Source organism: Toxotes jaculatrix, chromosome 16, assembly GCF_017976425.1.
Source record: "Toxotes jaculatrix isolate fToxJac2 chromosome 16, fToxJac2.pri, whole genome shotgun sequence".
NCBI lineage: Eukaryota > Metazoa > Chordata > Actinopteri > Toxotidae > Toxotes > Toxotes jaculatrix.
Window position 1 is genome coordinate 4,961,519 of NC_054409.1, and position 21,604 is coordinate 4,983,122.

The following is a 21,604-nucleotide window of genomic DNA, read 5'->3' on the forward strand; positions in this document are numbered from 1 at the left end:
ATGACAATGATCAGTCCTTGTCAGTACTGTTAAATTTTGAACTGTTACAAATAACATCCAGCTGACTTACTGGTGCATTCAAGAATTGCTCCTCTACACTGCTGTGACAGAATGTGCATCAGTCATGTTAATATAAGGTATGTGCAAACCTAACATGAACACAGCATTAGCAGACCTTCTTCAGGAAAATGAGAACATTATGCTGTGTTGGTGTTCAGATAGCTGCTTAGATAGGCTTCTTTATGGCTTTACCGCTATGAGCTAATTAACTGGGCCCATTCATAGATAAAGCACTATAAAAATAAAGTGATCATATTGTCTTTATAGTGTTTGTTACCTTTTCTCTGATTCATTCCATAATAAATGATCTGGAGAACAGGATGGGATCAGTAGGACTTCCTTGCATGTTGTAGAGTCCTCTGGTCTTGTGCCTCTGATCTTTAGTTTTTACAGTTTGTGCTGGTTTGTGGGTGCTCCTGCACACCCTCTAGTGGCCTCAGTGAGTGTGTGTGGTAGAGAGGTCACAGGATGCTGCAGATCAATGAGGATAGAGTGAAGGACATTCATTTTGTGTTTTTTGTGGCTCAGAATCTGCAGCCTTTCAAACCTGCAAATGAACAATTTCTCCTGTGACAGAGTGATGCGCGAGTGGAGCTTAGTATGAGGTATTAAGAGAGGTTTTTTGAAAGAGCAGACCTGCAGGGGGAAAATATATATAGTCTATTTGGACATAAAACACGTTTATTTTCTCTTGGTGGAGGGATGGGACACAGGCTGGGGAAGAGCTCATTAAACTTTGCAAAGTGAGTGTATGTATTCTATAGGACTGGAGTGCCAGATGCAACTATGAACTCAATGCCAGTCTTTTCAGCTGGACACAGTGACAATTAATGTCCTGTATTAAATAACAGTAACAACAGACTGATCATGATCCACAAACTTTTCAAAATAAAGGAACAACTTTTTATAACCAAGGTCTTTACATTCCTATTAAACTAAACTGAGCTTAAGTCCGGTACTGAGTGGTGTTGTGAATCATACTCATCATATTTGTGTAAGAACTGTGTGCTTTCTTCAACAAATCAACCTTTTCTGTGTAAAACAGCAGATATTTCACAATTTATCAGTAGTAGAAGTATTTATTGAATTTGTGTTACAGTGGCCTCCTTCAAGACACTAATACAATTTGTTTCCTCTTTATTTTTTAGTGATTTCTCGTGCTGTATAGTGTCAGCTGTACCGAAGAGAAAAATCCTTTAACAATACAGACAAGAGCTCTAAGATCCAGTCTGAGATCCAGTCTCCTTCAAAGATGTAAAACACACATCCAAGTACAACAACAAAAATAAAAAGCTTGTGACTTTTTTTTTTAATGTACACAAAAATTAAATGAAGTCAGAACCGTTTTCCTTTGTCTCATTAAAGTGTCAGATTTCGGTCAGTTCGCTTAAATATGTTCCTACAAAGAGCTCCATCAGTGTGCAATTCACCAGAGCAAAGTAAAAAATATATATAAGAAAGTGCAAAACAGAGATTACATTAGAGGGAAAGTTATCAGTAGGAAGTGCAAATAGTAGTTTAACTAGTAAGTGGCACAATATCACGTAATAAACTGTATCTTCTCAATTCCTCTCTTTACCAAACCCCATTCACATTTACAGGATTTTTGTGTGTGCGCATGGTAGTTAAATAAAACTACCTAGTAGTAAAACTACTACTATATATACAACACGTGTTGCTGGATCACTGTATATATATATAGTTTTATAGGATTTAATTTTGATTTCATAATAAAACATTTTTATTTTAAACTGCCCTTTTTGGATTTCATGTCAGTAAAGAGCCAAAATCGGGATGTTTTGATGTTGAAGATGTTCGCTCTAGCTGATGGGAGCTAGCTAACACTGCTAATGCTGGCTCTTCACTTTAAAGCTAGGCAGGTAGCATTATTAGCAGCATTGCTCAGCTAAGGCCTAAAAGCTAATGAGGTTTAGTTAGAGTGTCTGTGTGCTTAGTTAGAGCAGCAGCAACATCCATTCAGAGTTCAGAGTTACTTCAATGTCGTTGTTGCTCTTGCTAACGGGAGCTAAGTGGCTAAATCTAGTAGCAGTTGCTGAGCTTACTAGTTCATTCATTGTGGTGGGTGTTGCAGGAATGGTTATTCCAGTTTGACATCAATGGCCTCCTCTATCAAACCATTGTCAAACTATTTTTCTCAGTGGGACTAGCCAGATGAGTTTCCACTGTGACGCTGTAATTTTCACTTTAATGTGACAGGGCTCTTAGTGCAAATCTCAGGTGAAATAGCTAAATCAAAAAGTTGCTTCGTAGGAACAAAACTCAAAGAAGCAAAGCAGAGGCAAAAACAAGTTTAGCACTGATTATTTGTACTAATAAATAAAATGAACTCAAAGAATCACTCTATTTTCAGCGATGCTCTTTTACCTCTGAACGTTCATTCAGATATTTAGCAGGCAAAGTCAAATTTAAGTTTATACAGTAGTTGCCACCTTCTGAGAAGGACTGATTCCTGTTATGTGAGTGTTTGACGTTAGCAGAGCTCAAACTCTTTTCTAACAGTCGTATCGTATCATATGTAAAAGCTAACGATTAGTTAAAAAAAGAACTTGAATAAAGAAAAAAGAAGAGAAAATCTTATGATTGTCTCACTTCATTCCATCTGCTTTAAGTCCTCCATTTATGTGCAAACAACAGATTAATCAACATCCACAACAAACAAGTCCTTTCTCACAAACAGGAAAAGTTCAGTGTTATATCAAAAGCACATGAACTGTGTTGGCACATTATCTTTAGAATCATGTGAAAGTTAAAAGATCCACTTTGGGAAAAGCTCAGCTTCTTTTTGTGTGTGCGTGTGTGTGTGTGTGTGTTTTTATTCCTCTTTTCTTTCATAAGAACAGTGAGACGCAGACACACACTCATACTGAGTACCATCCACACTGCATCCAGTGTGGGGACCACATAGATAAGGAAAACCCACCTCAGCTGGCATCAACACGTGTTGCTGGATCACTGTGTGTGATGTCACTAGGAAACAACTGTTAGAAAGTTGTTGCTTCTTTCCTTGTGCATCGTGTGTTGTCAGTGAGGAGGACGCAGGAGGTGAGTGAGGATTGTGTGTGTGTGTGTGTTGGCTTATTCACAGCTGGGATTTAACACACTGTGTTGAGTTCAGGGTCCTGGTCAGGCGTCAGAGTGGTGACCTGAGGCCTTCTGTGGTGACATGGACAGGATGCTCTCTGCCTCTTCATACATCTAAGGAACACACACACACAGTTCGTCACTAAAAATATGCAGAATATGTTTAATTTTATGGAAGTGAGACGCTAAATCACTGCAATGCTTTTTAACAAATCTATTTCAGTTATTTTTGTGTATACATTGATTCATACATCATCTATTTTCTATCATTTTGCATTTTTTTGGATTTGTTAACAAAGTACTTAACTGTGGGATGACACAAGGACTGTGGAGGATTGTTAAACTAAAGACAAGCTGTAAAATGGTAACTGAAAAGAAAACCCAGTTGTGAAAAATACTTCTGGATTCATAGCATTGGAATATTTTACTTTGAAAACCATTTATTGATGTAATCTTATTTTTCCATCCAACATCAACAGATTTGATGATTTGATTTGTTGTTATTGTTGGTGACTGTCTTTGAATCAGGTGTCCATAAAGACTGTACAGTATGTTCCATTCACTCATCCATTCAGTAGACTGGCTGATTTAAAATAAATGTACAGATAAGAACATGTTTAGTGTCTGTACTTCATCATTTGGATGGAATCTTCCTTGAAAGCAGTTTTCGGAGGTTTAATTATGATGCTCATTGTTGGTTTTAGCTAAAACCAGACCAGGGTTTTAGTTGACTGAAAACTAAGACTAAAAATAAAAAAGGATGAGGACTAAATCTAAAAATAAGCTATTCTTAGGGTCAAGATTAACTCAAGAGATCTGTAAGAACTCCTTACTGGTATAAACGGCACATCCTGGAAGAGTTCCTGAATGAAGCGGCGCGAGGGCAGGCGGAACATGCAGTGAGCCAACAGATAGGACACCTCTGAGTATAGACAGATGTCGTCAAATGCATAGGGGAACTTCTCCTTGATCCTGCAACAGAACACATTTACTCCTCAGTCCAGAGCAGGCTGGACAGATGTAAACAGATGTCAAATAGTGTAAAGCAGCGGCACAGGCAAGAGACTCCGGCCTCACGTTAACAGGCTGGTCTCGTGGTTTTTGGTCCCCACAGAGGAGCTGAGATTGATGACCAGGCGGAGCACCTCCTTCCTCAGCAGGACCCTGCCAGCCGGCGTGTTCTCTGGGATGGACTTCACCCCTGCAAAGACAATATGAAACAATGATCACTACTACTACTGGACCAGTACCATTTCATGTTTCATCTGCACTTTATTGTGTATTTGTACATATTGTATATAGATTTGTTAACTTGTATTTTACATTGCTACCTTGTCACTAGAGAGACAACGACTGACGGCAAAAAAAATCCTTGTATATGTATGCGTACTTGGTGAATAAAGCTGATTCTGATTCTGATCTGCAACTAGAGACTCAATGTGGAATTTTAGGGCTGATAACAAATCTGCAGAGGGTGATAAAGGCTATAAATTTAGAATGATGTTGTTTTTTTTTTAAATACAATACCAACGTTTAAAGAGCTTTATTTACCATTAAAGAAATTATTTGATAGTAAATGTATAACTGTAGTTAATCCTTGTGAAGTGAAAGAGGGACTTTAACTACTTAAAATAATCTCTGATAAATGGAATCAGTTCAAGCGCTCGTGAATACATTTTAATAAACACAGAGGCTTCAGAGCATAGTCAGATCCCCTTCACTTTTTGTATTCTGTTGTAGATTTAATCAATCATCAGTCAATCCACACTCAGTTTCTACACTCAGTTCTTTGTAGAAGTCGCCTTTGGCAGCAGTTACACCTGGATTTGTGCAGTTTATCTCATTGTTCCTGACAGATCCTCTCGAGATCCATCAGATTAGATGGGAAGCATCTGTGAACTGCCATCTTCAGGTCTCTGCACAGATGTTCTATGGGGCTTAAAGTCTGGGCTTTGGCTGGGACACTGAAGGACAGTCAGATACTTGTCCTGAAGCCAGTGCAGCATTTTCCTGTCACTACTTCAGCTCACTGTTGTGCTGGACGACAGGTGAACTGTTGTCCCAGTCTCAAGCTTCATGCTCTATGGAGCAGGTTTTCTTCAAGGACCTCTCTGTATTTGGCTGCATTCATACTTCCCTCAGTTCTAACCAGTCTCCCTCTGTCCCTGCTTGTCTCATCAGGCCAGAGAATGTTTCCTCGTCCTCTGAGAGCCTTTTAAACACCACCTCAAGTTCTAGACACAGATCTAAAGAGAAATTAAAGCCAACACAATGCACCTGACCACAACTTGGAAAGCCACAACAAAGGCATCTGAATACTTCCGTAAATAAAAGACTTCAGCCTTCTGTTGAATGTAGGATTGCAGGATCTAATATCCTTGATCATGTGACTCCTGCTGTTTGTTGTCATTTTATTTGCAGGCGAAGAAACACTCCATCCAGCACCTACCCAAAACAAGTTCTGTGCTGCGGCCGCTACCCCCAGACCCCTGGGACACAGTGTCACTGAATCCAGACACCCCTGACAGCTTGGCTGGGACCACGACCTCTAGATGGTTTGCTGGAGGCGGACTGCACCACTCTGAGAACAGGGGCGCCTCTGTTAGATCTGAAGAAGAAGGCGGACAGGAGTTCCAAAAGGTGAGGAGGACAAGATGTGAGTAGATACATTATCACAGCTATGCATTGTGGGTATCACCTGGGTTGCTGGTTTGAGAGCTTAAGCCAAGCATGGACAGTCCAGCACAGTACAGGCAGTTGTTATCATTGTGCTCCTGCAGGCCTGTCTCCTCTGAGCCCAGCATCAGCTGCTGTTCTTCCCGGCTCACCGCCATCAGTTCTGTGATGCTGAGCTGAGAGCGAAGCCTCGCCGGCTGACATCCATCACTTGGACCTGGAGCACACACACACACACACACACACACACACACACACACACACACACACACACACACACACACACACACACACACACACACACACACAGAGAGAAGATGGTAAAAAGATGCTTAAGCTAGTGCAGGCTATTTGCAGTGCCATCTCACTCACATCTGATGGTCTGAACGTGGACTCATTTACAGTACATCAATTATTCAACGGTCAAGTTGCAGGTCATTTACATGGCATCAATATAAATATTAGATAACAGAAGCTGAGTGGCTGTAAGTTGGCCTTTGCAGGGGATTCAAAGTGTGATGTGAATGTGACAGTCCCAGCTTTGAAATCTTTCTTATAAATCCTGAAAGAAGCCACCATGAAGTGGATCCAAATTAGGGGGGCTGAAACCTGGCTCTCCATCATACAATTACATACATACATACTGAAATCATAATCAAATTTAGGAAGAAGAAAATGGTTCAGCTATTGAAGGAACCACCAAACTACAATGCTGCGATTGAACTGTAAATTCAACAACGCTGAGAAATTCTCACCATCAGAGTCTCCGGAGAAGAACTTAGCAGAGCAGTCCTCAGAAGGCGGACTCGTCCTCTTTTGAAAATACAGTGTTTCTTTAATCTGAAGGAATCCAAGGATAAATGCTTCATTCGACACTTGAGTTCGGAAAATCTCAGAGGAGAATCAAAAAAAGTGATGTGGTGTTTTCTTAACAAGATGCATTCTTCTAGATTATTAGCCATACCTGGAACATGTTGTTGATGTTCACAGGCAAGGCAAGGCCTATGTAGTCAACAGAAGAGCCACAAGTGGCAGTGGGCACTATGGAGCGCAGAGAGGAGGAGCGCTGCAGTGTGGTTTGGTTGATTGGGCTCAGCAGGTCTTCTTTGTCCAGAGATGCGAAGCTCAGAGCTTTGAGAAATCTGAAGACAGAGGCAGATAAGCTAGGTTTTATTCCTTCTGTCTATACCTCATTCTGCCCAAATAACAAGCTTGTTTCACATGATCAGTTATGTGTTGGGGGTCTAATTTATTCAAGTAAGTACAGGTGTCTATCTGCTCCTGTATTCTCCACTCCAAACTCTAATGTTCATTTTTATGCAGATGATACTATTTTAACGCCTCTGATGAATTTCAGATATCTCTTATCAAACATGACCTTGTTTTACATTTTGACAGAACCACATGTATGCTATTCTCAAGGACGCTTAAGGGTGCACAGTCTACTGTCTCAATCCATTTTCGACAGGGTTCTCAAACTGAAACTGCTTCGGAATCTGGCCGCACACTAGATTCACTTTCAAGACCCCCTCCTTCCTTGTGTTTCTGGTGTTTTCCCCTCCCTGGTGTTTCTTGTTTGTCCTTTTCAAACAAGATTGCATTAACTGGGGAACACAGGAAATAGAAGAAATAGAAATAAAGGCCTGTCTCAGATCTAACTGGCCTGGTTCCCTCTGCCACTGTAATAAATAAAGGCAGCAGCCACTATTTGACAATTTACAATGACTCTTAAAACACTTCAGGTACCTTGGTGAAGTGAGTCTGGAATCCAGACTGTTTGCATTCATGGTGATGGCATCAGTGAAGAGTATGTCTTTGGCGGGGGAGGCCAGGGCCTCGCTGTGGGACAGAGACGGCTGAATGCGTTGGTGCTGCAGCCTCCTGAGGGTGTTGTAGCCCAGAGCGTCACGAGGACTTGTGCAGCCGTTGTGGGAGAGCGAGTACTTCAGGGTGGCATAGCCCAGCGGATCTTTGGAGCTGGAGTACATGAGGTTGCAGTCAACCAAGCCGCTCAGGGTGGCGACCGAGGGAGACTTGAGGGACTGGGCTCGACGGGGCAAGGTGTGGGCGGAGCCAGGTGGTACGAGCAAGGCAGAGTAGGACTTGGGAATGGAGATGGGTGTGGAGCAGGGCTGGGGTGTCAGTGAATGCACACTGTGGATGGTCTGGGCGCTTATCACAGTGTTGAGGCTGACACAGTCCGTGTCTATGGTGGGGGGCAGGGTCTCCCTGGAGGGGCTGGAGCTCATGGAGCTGATGCCACTGGTGGTGGTGTCTGTGTTAAAGCTCTGGCTTCGGCTTTTAAAGTGGGCAGCGCCGCCGCCGCCGCCGCCGCCGCCGCCGCCGCCTCCTGAAGGCGCATCTTCAGCCAAACACTCATAGCCGCTGTCCTGCTGGTTCTCGACTGTCCGGATGCCTGACGTGTCCATTTCCCCGTCCCCCATGCTGGCCGTGCTCCCACCATTCTCAGTGGCTTTATTCCCCACAAAGGAGGACTCCCTACCACCTGAGGGGCTTTGAGACACGTCACAGTTGTTGTATATAGGGAAAATATCTGTTGCTCCAAATGAGCAGCTGGAAGGTTCCGCAGTAATACGTCTGAGACCCTGTTTCCCATCTAGCCCCCCTCCTTGGCCTTGGCTACTGCCTTTAGGGTAAGGACAGGTGCGTGACTTCTTCCCAGGTAGAGACAGCGAGTGGAGAAGGCGGTTGCGGAAGCGGCTCGAAGCCAGCACGGTGAAAGGACTTCGCTCGTCCATCAGTTTGGGACACATGTACAAAGACAGCTCCTCTGAGAAGTCACAGCCCTCAAGCTTCTCATCATCTACATTACACACACACAAGCAAATAACACAGCAGCAGGTTAGCAAAGTAATCAAATCAGTGCTTGACTTTACTGGAGAGTTTGGACTTACCAGGTTGTAAGTCGGTTGTCTCGTTGTTGTGCCTGGAGCTGGTGGACTCTGTAAGCCTGAAGGTACTGGGGACAGACGGCAGCACACTATAGGGTTTGGGCTGTGGCTCCAGTTCCTCCGGTACTACAGGCCACATCGTGTTACGGCTGTGCCTTACAGCGTCCCAGCCCTGCTGCTTCAACGTGTCGCAGCCCTGCTTTGTCTTACCGATGAGACCCAGCACATACAGACAGGTCCTGCACCACAGAGACCACACCAGCATTTCACACCATGAATAAAATTTATTCTCAGAACTCCAGCCTTTAAATTAGAGAGATGTTTATTTTAATTTTCAAATGTTTTCTTTCACATTCCTTAACTTTATTTTTGTGGTGGTGCAACAACTAGCTCTAGCAGGGCTGGGAAACTTATTTTCCTGACCCTGACATTGGTTTTGCCTGTCTTTTTCTGTGGATTTGTGGCTTCTTGACAATATTTAAGGACACAGCTGGTCTGTTAGCAGCCAGCCTGAAGCTGCTGCTGAGACGCTGATTCAGATATATTCCAGATAAAGATACTCTGCTATGATTAATGTTTTGTTTAACATGGTTTTCGCACTGAAAAAGTTAAAAAGGCTGTCTGAATCTGTGTTTGAGCCTCTCATTGGCACACTGCAGTTCCACGGTTTAAATACTCTCCATACACACCATATGGACATGGTTGCAAACTTGATTTCCATGTCAGGGGGGCCTGTAAGGTCTGATTATAGCTACAGCACATGAATGAGGTTTCGAGAAGGTGTCTTTGTTTCGTGTGGTGAGCTGACTCCTACCCTCTGATGGACAGAACCTCACAGTGATGGGCCAGAGCCACTATGTCAGGGATCACCCTCTCCTCCAGCAACAGGTTCAGACCCCAGTTTGACGACCCGATGTTTCCCTGGAAGAAAAGACAACTTGTAAAGACCAGCAGTCGATTTTCCTTTCCTTAAAAATGCATATTTTTAAAATAACAGCAGAACTGGAAATGCTGACCAGAGCCCAAAGTGCTGCCTTCAGCTGTTTGATGCCCTCCCATTTATCCAGGACTGGAGATCGAACACTGTAGCTTAAATCAGGAACCACATTCTGAGGGAATGGAGGAGGAAAGAAGAACAGACGCCATATCAAAGAAATCACCATGACATGGAATTCATATCAGACAAGATCTTTTTTTTGTACTTGTGCTTCTCTTTGAAAGCCTGACTCATCTGCCTGACTCAGTGATGCAATATTATGTATCAGGAAAAAAAAAAAAAAAAAAGCCCAACACAAAACAAGGCATGATTTGTCTGAATTTTACGCTCCTGCTCCGAGCAGTGCAGCTGAATGAATGACTGTCACATGGCGAGTCACGGCAAGGCCATTAAATGCATCTCCCGGGACGTCATACTCCAGTCTGCAGCCAGCTGAGGATGAACTTACCTGGGCTTCGAGCAGCTGGCAGCCGGTCTTATCATGGACCAGCTGACCATACAAGTGCACAGGAGGGTAAACATGTGGCCTCTGTGACCTGGCCACAGCACACAGAAGAAAAAGGTTCAATAAAGTTACCATGCTTTAAACAATGCTTTAAATGCTTGGAATTACTAATATAATAATGGCCCTTATCACTGTGGTGAAGTGCAGCGAGCTGTGGCTGCTGAAGCATTTAAAGCATACTGTATGTTATATTTGTGTTTTAAAGCCCGATATTAAAATACACCAAGCAGTGCATATGGAGAGTCACCTCTGGTTGCTGCGCCGTACATAATTGTCTCCATTAACAGGCTTGCGATATGTGGTGAGGGCCTCATTAAGCTGCTCCTCTATCATGTCCACATACTTCAGGTTATACTCCTGCAGGGACACACACACAGGAACACAGAACAGCTGTTAAAGGTTTTGTTAATGTCAGAAGGAAAAAGAAAATAGAATGATGGATGTTTGCTGGGTGAAATGTACCTTCTGCCATTTCTGCATCTGTTTAGTGATGTATCCTCTGTCACTGAGGTAGGAGAAGCCCTTTGGAATAGATAAAAACCTGGTGACAACAGGAAAAGGGTAAGGTTATTTTCACAGCATCCTTCAGCAAAAGCAGAGAGTAGTAGCTCATTTTGCACATTTGATGAGCTCCTGCTCTCCTGACAGCTTTCATTTTTTTCTGTCATCATATTTGTTCCCAAACAGGCTTTTATGTTTCCATCTATTGCTTTAGACGACAAACATCTCTGACTTACTTTGTTTTCACACCAAAGTGAAATTTCACGCTGAGCTGATTCAAACCATGAATAAAGCAGAAGTAGAAGGACAAGCAGCTTCTGCTTCCTGCAGGAAAAACTCAAACACCTACTTTTAAAATACAAGGAACGTCGCTCCAGCAGGGATTTTAAAGTCCAGGAGGAGGAGCCGGGATGGAATTATTGTAATTATTACTGGGGCTGCAGCTGAAAGATTCCCCACATATGTGCTCTAGACGGGATTAAAATCATTAACTAGCACAGGTAAGTAATCTCCCCTAGAGACTTAGATCCAGTCTGAATGGGGCGATAGCCATAGGTAGGGAAATATTCTACCTTAGCAGCAGCAGCACACCTTTGTCCCCCAGGTGTGTGACAGCGGGTTTCATCTCTGTCAGTGCATGAAGGTTGGCCTACAGTAAAACACACAGGGGAAGAAAAGCTGATCATGTTCCAGCGATTTAAAACCCTGATAGCACGTCGTGCTGTGTCTTTGCCCCCTTACCTTGTCTTCACAGGCTTCATCCAAGATGTCCAGCGCCTCCATGGAAACGGTCTTATTGCAGTCATGAAGCTGAGTCACCAGGAGCTCAATGCCCCAGTTACTGAAGAACTCCACGTTGGCGCGCAGGAGGACCCGCAGGTGCTTAGTGGCGTACAGCCTGCAGGTCTAGGTTCAAGCCCCATGAATGACAGCAGATTATTAGAAACAGATGAAAGTTACTCATACATCTTATTTAGACATAGGCAACAAATATTACTAAATGTACAAATGGTTTAAGCTAAATGGATTAAGGTGTTATCTCAGAATAAAGGATCTCAATTTCACTGTTTTTGTAAATACTTATAGCTAATACTGGCTCATTCTATCCAGTAATCCTCAGGAGGGACATACACTCTGTCATAAGACAACACAGACACACACAGTTTCTTATTTTAAAGCAGTGCACCTCTATTTACATGAAGGGGTGCTGAGGTCGAGCTGCACAGGAGAGAGCTGTGTTGATGCTTACATCAGTAGCAGCAGTGAGGATTTTGGACAGAATGACTCGAGCCAAACCGTCTCGACTGTAGTCCAGCGTGGACACGGTCAGCTTCAGCAGGTGCTCCTGATTCTTCAGACTACACAGGTTCAACAAACTGATGGAGCAAACGGGAACAAGCAGCTGATTAAAGACAGAATGACAACCACAGGAGGGAACCACGTCTATTAGCATGCTATCAGCTCTGGGAGGCGTTATTTAGTCACATCACTGTTTTGAGCTATGTGACAATGTCAGTATGCTAACAATGAAAAAAGCTAGCATGCTCATGCTAAACTGGTACAAAGTTTGTCATTGGCTAGCTAGCGCAAAACAGTCATGTAACATGTAAATGTACAGCTGGACTGAACTGGTTTAGCTTTACAGTAGCTGCTTACCACTGGAAGACGTTGCACTTCTCAAGAATCTTGACACCGTGCAGGTAGGCTGACAGGGTGCCCAGGAAGAGGAAGTAGTACTGACTGAGTGTGGTTAGCAGCCCGCTGTCCTGCACACTGCGGTCAGGTTTGAGTCCGGGAGAGGAAAACAGCCACTGGACAATGTCCCTCACCAGGTCTTCCAAGTACACCAGGCCTTCCTAAACAGACAAAGACAAGTGGATTAGGAGACAGGTGCAGGTTATAGGGGGGCAACTGCAACATTTACTCCAACATCAGTGCCGGGTCTGAAAAATGAAGACAATGTGAAAACAGGGGAGGCATAGTGTTTGTGTAAAGCACTCCAAAAACACAATCCATGTTATAAATGTTGAGATATTTCACTGAAATAGTGAACATATTGATCTGCAGGTGGCGCTACGTGAAAAGTCAGAGGATCACCAAAGTCCTTTTGATTCATCCTCTTGGGATCATGAATATCAGCATCAGATTTCATGGTCATTTATCCAGTAGCGGTCAAGACATGTTATTTAAAAACAAAAATGTCAAACTCATGTTGGCACTTGATGAAAGGTATTAGGATCCTCAAAGTCAGTAGGACTCATCATCTGGGGACCACAAATGTCGGAATACTGTCTGGATGTTTCAGTATGGACCAAAGTAAAGACTGAAATACTCATGTCTTCTTTTGTCAGACATGACACTGAACCTCAGGAGCCACAGAAAACATCATGCAACGGTTTTCACAGGCTGCTTAGTGCTCACCTCCTCAGACGCCAGTAGGAACTCTATGAACTGACAGCCAACCACAGTGAGCTGTCTGGCCTTTGGATGCTCCAGCTCCAGGCTGCCATACAACCTACTGCTGGGCTTGTAGAAGAAAAGCAGTCGTCGCACAAATCTGTCCACAAAAAAACAAAAAACAAAACGCATACACACAATGTGATGTACAAAGAAGGTATATGATGAATCAAATGAGAGCCAAGAGAAAATGCGTGAGGGCAGAAATACTTACTTATGCATTTGTTCATCCTTATTGCTACGTAGGCTAACATTTGGCCACTAGAGTGAGAATGAGAATATAACACCCATTAGAGGTTAACATCAGTAAAAGAGTCTTACATTCCACAGCAATTCTATGTGGACAGCTGCAGATAAGCCTAAAGAGTAGGAAATAATCATCCAACCTAACCTACAACACCAAAAATACAAAGAGAAATGATTTTTAGTGAGCCAATGCTGATGTTTGTATGATCTGAGTCCTGCTCTGTCCTGTTTTACCTTTAAAATGGTTCCAATAAGGCACCAGTTCCAGTCCAGGTTCTCCTTGTGATTAAAGATGTGGCTGTCTCTCATGTTGTTCATCAGAGTATCCTCAGAGTCCTACAGGACAAACACAAACACTAATTATTTATCAAGTGATGGATTTGGTTTTCAGCTTGTTTACTAATGATTTTTAGACAGTTCTTATTCAGTGTTTATTATTCAAACAAGTTTGTTTACGCATATCTATTTATCCATGGTCAGCAGTGCTACTGATGCATTAACATCATCACAAATACATAACTAGAAATAAGTAAACAGACACAGGACCACATATACATCACATATGACCGTCACACATCCGATTACATATACACAACATATCTGCCTTTATTTTTCTGTTGTGTGTTTGGATGTGAGACTTGAAAAATCTGAGTGAGGCAAAGATGGATGAATAACTGCAGCGCAAATACAGAAAGTGTTGAGAAATAAAGAAAACACAGTTTTAACACGTTTCCTCTGTCGTTTATGTTTTGGTTGTGTTTTCTGGATGTCACTGCGCGCTTACTGTTTTTTGGCTGTTTTTTCTGTATGTGTTTGTGGTTGTCATTATGTTGTGTGTCTTTCTGTTGAGTAATGTGCACCGCACAAAGCTGACTCATTGTCAGTTTGACAGAACTTGTATATGGCAAAACAAATGACATGACCTGAACCTGGATGCACCAGCAGGCACGCACACGCACGTGCAAACAATCCCCCCCCCCCCCCCCACACACACCCCCCCACCCCACACACACACACATTCTTGTTTTACTACATTCGTAGTATTGGTCAGTGACACATACACACATCAGCATACAGAAACAACTCTCTCCCCTGTTTGTTGTCATGATGTTTAACTCTCCCTTCAAACCTTTCCCTAAACACACAGTACAGTTCCCAGTATTCAGAGCTAATGACTGTTTACTCTTAAAATCCCAGGATGAAGACTGTGTCATAACCTCCATGGGTTCTACTAAGACAAAAACACTGTTCGAACAGTGAAACAGCTGATTACACACCACCGCAGGGATACGGTGACGTGAGGCATGTACCTTGACTATGAAACAGTCTCTCTGAGGTTTAAAGTGCTGGTCTCGACAGTAGTGCAAAGCTCCTGATGTGCGGAGGATGTGGTCCAAGTAGAGACTGTAAGGTCTGACTCCTCCCTTCTTCTTCTCATGAAAGCACTTCAGGTAGTTGACTGCGGCGCTTGCTCGTCTGGAAGAAAGCATCTTTTCTTTGACACTAATTGCTTAAAATAAGAATTAGACACTGACATTAGATATTACTTTCACATCACTCATATTTCATCCACCAAACTTGACTTATCTGTGGTTCTAAGGTACTCACAGTCTCTTCTCGGGAGCAATATCAAAGGAGGCCGCCATGTTCATGAGGGTGGGCAAACAGTGCAGGTGGTGGCTGTGGCTGTGAGGGAGGATGGTGTTGGCCTGCGTGAGAGAGAGAAAAAAAAAAAAAATCAGATTTTACACATAAAAGTAATCAAAGGAATCTCAGGTTTCTGATCAGCAAACAGGAAGACAGGAGAAAAGCAGCCTACCATATGGAGCACTTCTCCCACCAAGATGGTGGCACGTATGGACATGGCATCATTGCTGCTTGTGATCACCTCCACCAGACCCTGTTGGAGGTCAGATACAGTGTGATACAAACACTGACGGGGTGATCAGTTCTCTATGATAAACTGCTGTACCTCTAATAGTCCACTCTTAATGAAGGCAGAAAGCACCAGAGCCAGGTAGTTGTCCATTAGGTCTGGTCTAGAGCAGAACAACGCCCAGATTTAAAATATATATATATATCTATATTAGCGTGCATGATGAGAGATGATGTCAGTGCTTACATATAGTGGTTACCTTGAGCGTGATCGATGTTGGAGGATTGTTTTAGCCTCAGAAGCAACAAATCCATCAGAGAACCTCCAGCTGTCCTGGAATCTGCTGGGGTCTAAACAGGAAACAGCTTTCAACTTCTGATTTGACTTCTAACAAGACCAAAAAAACAAAGGAGCTGATCGAATTAGTGTCACCATACCCACCTACACTACTAAGTGCTTCACTGAAGTCGGCAGTCGCCACAGGTACGGCAAGCAGGAATATGTCATACAACACCTCTAACAAACCTTTCTGTGGACATGAACAAAGGCCGTAACACAAGTAAGGTGTTATGCAGAAAACAGAAGCAAGACACAGGATAAAAAGTGAAACTAAGCACATCTTATTTCCATAGTGGTGACATATAAAACAGGAAACACTAAACAGAAAAACACCTCTTAGCATTGTTTTACCACTGGATTCCTTTTTAAAGAGGCAGCAGTAACAGAAATCCTGCTTCAGACTGTTGCAATAATGTTTGTGCTCCTTTGTGTGTTTCAAAGAAGAACAAGCCTTTAGCCGGTGGGTGAAGGTTGTGTCCTTCCACACAGCAGAGAAACGTGACTGGTACATTATACTAAGTACCTACCCGCACTTCCATATTTGGTATACACAGTAAGCCAACAAGAGACTGGATTCCAGAGTTGCCTGACTTGCAGAGGTTAATGATGCCTGCAAGGTGAACGGAGAGACACAGCGCTAACTGTACTGTACACGCTGAGCGTGGCTCACATCATATTCTAGCATGAGATAAACACAACGTACAGAAGGAACAACAGCCACAGGACTCAAAGAGGACACTTTGTTGTTGCGTATTTTTGAAAAAAAAAAAAAAACAACAAAAAAAAACTGCAAACTGCAAACATTTACCGGACCAGGAGCGAAATGAGGCGACTATAGACATTTTACTGGCCATGAATCGAGCCTCTCTGTCCTCCCTGAAGAAAACACGAAAAAATAAAATAAAGAAAACACGAAAAACAAGTCCAGAAAATTTACGTTACATGCTGCATCAGACTTTGTGGCAAACTCACTTGAGCTGCCCCTCTGTTAGATCAGGAGTGTGTATGTAGTGGAAGTCAGTGTAAGGGGCCAGGATTTGCTGGGAGAGACAGAAGAACAATAGGTTTTATAAATAAAATCACACACACACATTTTGAGAGTTGCTGAAATCACAACATCTTCAGTTTGAGACGTGTCGGTACCTCAAGTTCAACGTCTGAGCGGACGTACTGTCTGGTGTGAGGGTGGTTGAGGAGGTGCAAGATGGTGGTGATGAGAGCTTCATTGATGCGGCTCAGCTGACAGCCGGTCACGCTCCTCAGAATGGTACTGAGACCGCCCTGCTGTGCCACCACAACAGGGTTTTTCAAGGCTGAGGAATAAAGGGGCCACACAGAGTTCTGCCAACACTGTTACGCTGCTGACGACAAGAGCGGGAATGTGTGTGTGTGTGTGTGTGTCTGTGTGTGTGTGCAGTTTGTTTTTACTCACAGAGCTCACAGATTATAGCGATGCAGGCCCGTGCCATGCGGTCTTGTTCACGCAGCCCATCGTTGCCCACGGCGATGAGGGAGTTGGTGACGGAGAAGGGGAAAAGCAGTGCATTCACAGTGACCATCTGTGGCACAAACACACCATCCAGTCAGTTTAAAAAAAAAACAAAAAAAAAAAAAACAACATTGTTGAAGAGGGAAATATCTGAAGTATCTCAGCACAGATCTGATGGATTGCCGTGAGGTACAGATGTTCACGGTGCCCTGAGATGAATACTAATGACTGTGGTGATGCCCTGACTTTGCCTCTAGTGCCATAATGAAATTTGTGGTACAGACACTCAGAATGAATTATAATAGTGATGAATTATATCATAAGAACTATTCTCTCACATCAAAGTGTTTCCTGGTGTTGGGGAGTCACACTGTATATGTGGGAAAAAGTCATACATCAGCCTGAGCTGTACTTTGACTTTAGAGGAAGAGTATCTCACCTTGCGTACCAGTCTGAGTGCTTGCGTTCTCTCAACCTCATTACTTTGCTGGATATCTATACACCTGGGGCCGAACAGAGAGGATAGGTTTATGGAAGGGGGAATAAAAACTGTTATTACGCAAACGTAATAACGCTTCAAAGCACAAAAGATGAACAAGTGTGGTGGAAAAGAACGTCTTTGATAGAAAAAAAAGTTGAATACGTAAGCTTGTCTACATAAAAAGCTCTAAGTAGAACTTAGCTATGACTCCAAAGGTCCATTTTCATAAGAAAACTCTGCAAGAACTCTGTCACATGCATTGATGATAGTCGGAGGAAGGTCAAGGAAACACAAACTGTAGCTTACATTGAATCAGTGTCGTATTGACTCACCTCGCAATCAGATAGTCCACCTGCAGCCGAAGCACCTTCTCTAGCACAGAGCTGTCTCTGATCAAGTAACGTAGAGCTCGTAACCCAGCTGCACGTACTTCCTTGGCTTCGTTCAACAACGCTAGCCGAAGACTTGGGAAAGGGAAGTCAGGACAGACTCATGTATGTACTATGAAATGTGAAGAAGCTTTAGATAACAAGACCAAATGCTCACCAAATAATTATCTCCTCATATGTGAAGCCAAGTTTCTCCTCTGAGTAGCCGACACTGCAGAGAAGCTGTGGGGGGGAAAGACATACAGAGAACGTGGTAAGTTCAATACAAGCAGAGTATTTTTATCCATCATTACTGATTATACACAGGACCAAATTTTAAATCATCTAAGACACATCTCTGTATCTAAGTTTTATTTGTGGAGCGATCATGTCTGAAAAATATCTACAATTTACATTCCGATTCTCACCTGTGGTTATGACAATGAGATCACATATACAAACAACCACGCTTAAAGACAGGCTAAGTAGCTCAGACACCTGGAGGGGGTTGGGAGTAGAGATGCTGCTCCTTCGCGTCAAAAGGAGCCAGTTGAGGTGGTTCGAAGATCTGATCAGGATGCTCGTTGGGCACCTTCCATTAGTGGTTTCCTGAGCATGTCCAACGGGTAGGACAGGTCCCTGGGGTGGACCCAGAGTACACTACAGAGCTTACATATCTCATCTGGCCTTGGAGGAACTGGAAATGTTGCTGGGGAGAAGGAAATCTGGACTACCTTGCTTAACCGGTTGCCACCACAACCTGACTGCAGATGAGCGGAACCGATGTGTGTAAATTAAATAATTGCTTATTTAATTTTATTTTTCTGTTAATATATTTTTTTGCTAATTATAATTCTACCCACTGTAGTTCAATCGGGGGAATCTGACTTCCTGAGAATGTTCCAATAAGAGTGTTTAAATAAGAAGCGTATTATTTGGAGATATTTTAAGAAATACGATCTAGGTCGTTTAAATTTATCACTTGGCTGTCCAAATGTCCTCAGTTCCATTTCCTTTAATAAGCTGGGGATAAATCCTGTCTTCTATATCTAGAGTCTAATTATAAGGATGTAAACTCTCTCAGATGGGTTATACTTGACAGACTTTGCAGAGAGACCGCAAATAAACCTGGAGATAAACGTGTTTTTCAGTAGCAAAACCCACCTATTAAGATCCTTGGATTACTTATATAATAATTTGCTGTAATTTGTTTTATTGTCCAAGTCATGTGATATAATGGTGCACAGGTATTATTCACCACATGGCAACCTAAAGGATAATAAGACTTTAATCTGGTGTGTAATATATCACATCATGTAACAGTCACATAGGCATGAAATTCACTGGTCACATTCATGATCACAAAGGAAGAGCTAGCATGGCTTTACTGGCTTAGTGCTGTTTTCACAAACCTTTACAAAGTTGTTCAGGTGACCGAGCTTGCGCATGTTGGAGACTCCTTGCTGTTTTGAAACACTTTGAAGGATTTCACGAAGATTCTCTGCAGGATCTGAAACCAGTGAAGGGCAGCACGGCTCTTAGATCACAAAGTAACACAAAAACTCTACACCTTAACGTGAAAGGAAGAACATTCCTTTCACACATCATTCGATTTTCAGCAATACGTTTGATTCGTACTTATTCTTTGCCAGGTTTGACCCCATGATGTGTTTTATACAGTGCTGTGTAAGTGTTGCCACAATGAAGGGAGTCAAACTGAAAAAACAAACACATTAAACTGGAACAACAGTCACAGTGGGGGGTAAATACTGGTACCCACGTTACACATTAGAGGAATTATTTACTGCTGTCTGACTGTTTCCGTCTTCCTTTCTGTTGTGAAACAGGCCATCACTGGAATAATACACAGTCAGATGTGCCAAAGTCAGGTGACCATTCATGTGTGTGCCCAGTATTCTTGTTAAATGACGTTTTGGCCCTGTGACAGGTGATACCATTTCATAACGCTCACCTTGACTGAAGGTGCCTACTGGACCACTCCTACTCTAACCCGAGGAAGAAGCAGATACTCTGTGACCTGAGCTTGAGAGAAGTTGCTGAGCAGCTAAGAGACAATCTGCTTTACCCTCTCAGACAACAGCGACTCCTTCAAACAACAGTAAAAGTCCTAGAGGGTTGACCAGCAACAGAGCCATTGTGCTTATTCAACCTGAGCCTCAGATTTTTCAGATTGGATGATTAAAGAATCAGAAATTTAATTTCACAGGAAGTGGATTACTTAACCTCAACAATAAAATGTATAAACCACAGCTGCATTTCTGTATGTTTGTATTCTAAGCCTGACGAGTACACACAGACCCCCCCTCTCTCTGTTCAGGCTATTTGGTTCCATCCATGGTTAGAACTTGGATGGAACTATAGAATATATTAATTTGTAAAACATAAATCATTGGTTAAATTATTATATACACCATCCAGGCAATTATATGAGATTTATATGTGTAATTATATATCTTGCTCAAAATGTGCTGCTGACATTATAGAACATTATATATGTTCTTGATATGAGGCCGTTAGGGTAATGTTTGGCTAACTGGAGTAATGATTTAATCTTAATTAATTTAATTTAATGTTTTGTTTACAGTACTGGTGCCTGTGAGGGTACAACTTAGCACAAATTAAAATGTTTAATCTAAAAAGTCAGTAGCCACAGGGCTGGAAGTTTTGGCTGGACCGGAAGTGCTATTTCTGAGTTTTTGTAACTTGACAGTGATGAGTAACTTTAGGGATAAGAAAAAAAAAAGAAAAAGAAAAAACACGCATGCTAAACATATGGGGAGGCACAGGCAGTTAAAGAAAAACTATTTTATACTTAGTTTGAAGATGACATCACCCAGAGAAACATATGTACGCAGGAAAAACACCAGGATGAGAGCAGCAGAAAGTCAGTGTCGGTGATGCTAAAGTGCGGATGCTGAGTCCGGAGTGCGGGAGCGAGCAGCCGCTCCCCTGGTTCAACCTACCTCTGGAGAGATCAAGCGGTACGTTTTCCTCCCCGCTGTCATTCCGACCTGTCAGCACAAACACACAGAGCTGTGAATGAGACCAGCTGGTGACAGGCCCGACACGACCTCGGTGCTGGCGCTAATTCAGTATTTTAAAGTATTGTTGAGAGTTCGGCCAAGCCGTGTGAGAGGAAACCCTGTCTCACCTCGCATCCGACTGCTCCGTAACGGGCGCACTGTGACGCTGCTGACCGCCATCTTTCCAGAAGCCGCACCGAATGAACTGGACCCAAGGATCTATCGCGAGAATCCACATCCCCGTGTCTCATCCGAGGACTTCCCTTGCCAAAGTTAAAGTCAGGGATGAAAAGCTCACGAGCTCCTGGAACCACCCTCACAAACACTTAAACAAATGAATTTAATTCGATTTACATCGGTGTAAACAACTATTGATGTACCATAAAGACATGTACGAGAAGGATATGTTAACTCTACACAAAATAATGTTTCCTCTTTGTTTTGTTTTGTTTTATATTAATAGACATTCAGGCCAAATCAAGTCAGTTTCATTTATATAGTCCTAAATCACAAATCAATAATTTTACATAAGGGGCTTTACAAGTGTACAG

General features: G+C 42.8%; 1 protein-coding gene across 2 annotated transcripts; it reads right to left on the reverse strand.

Moving 5' to 3' along the window:
- Window positions 1-1,104: 1,104 nt before the first annotated feature.
- LOC121195635 (rapamycin-insensitive companion of mTOR-like) lies at window positions 1,105-21,238 on the reverse strand. Of its 2 annotated transcripts, none has more exons than XM_041059232.1 (38): window positions 21,182-21,238; window positions 20,994-21,041; window positions 19,422-19,519; window positions 18,188-18,252; window positions 17,974-18,105; window positions 17,600-17,663; window positions 17,104-17,230; window positions 16,815-16,984; window positions 16,644-16,711; window positions 16,480-16,547; window positions 16,199-16,281; window positions 15,774-15,861; window positions 15,592-15,682; window positions 15,429-15,495; window positions 15,276-15,356; window positions 15,065-15,165; window positions 14,767-14,932; window positions 13,691-13,792; window positions 13,425-13,471; window positions 13,175-13,274; window positions 12,410-12,609; window positions 12,003-12,129; window positions 11,495-11,659; window positions 11,326-11,402; window positions 10,715-10,793; window positions 10,500-10,609; window positions 10,196-10,283; window positions 9,767-9,859; window positions 9,565-9,671; window positions 8,754-8,989; window positions 7,585-8,662; window positions 6,803-6,980; window positions 6,594-6,678; window positions 5,861-6,055; window positions 5,612-5,770; window positions 4,240-4,363; window positions 3,996-4,134; window positions 1,105-3,276 (listed from the first exon to the last, which is right to left on the reverse strand). In XM_041059232.1, the coding sequence occupies exons 1-38, from the start codon at window positions 21,231-21,233 to the stop codon at window positions 3,205-3,207; spliced, it is 5,130 nt and encodes a 1,709-aa protein (XP_040915166.1). In that variant the 5' UTR covers window positions 21,234-21,238; the 3' UTR covers window positions 1,105-3,204. The 2 variants fall into 2 exon arrangements, with proteins under 2 accessions (XP_040915166.1, XP_040915165.1); XM_041059231.1 differs by having other exon boundaries at window positions 13,175-13,310.
- Between the last annotated feature and the right edge of the window lie 366 nt (window positions 21,239-21,604).

Excerpts from the sequence above, each read along its gene's own strand:
- LOC121195635 (XM_041059231.1), bottom strand. The coding sequence starts at position 21,233 with ATGGCGGTCAGCAGCGTCACAGTGCGCCCGTTACGGAGCAGTCGGATG. Across the intron at positions 13,472-13,690 it reads TTATTGGAACCATTTTAAAG|TGGCCAAATGTTAGCCTACG; the intron begins GTAAAACAGGAC and ends TTCTCACTCTAG. Across the intron at positions 8,663-8,753 it reads GACAACCGACTTACAACCTG|ATGATGAGAAGCTTGAGGGC; the intron begins GTAAGTCCAAAC and ends TGTGTAATGTAG.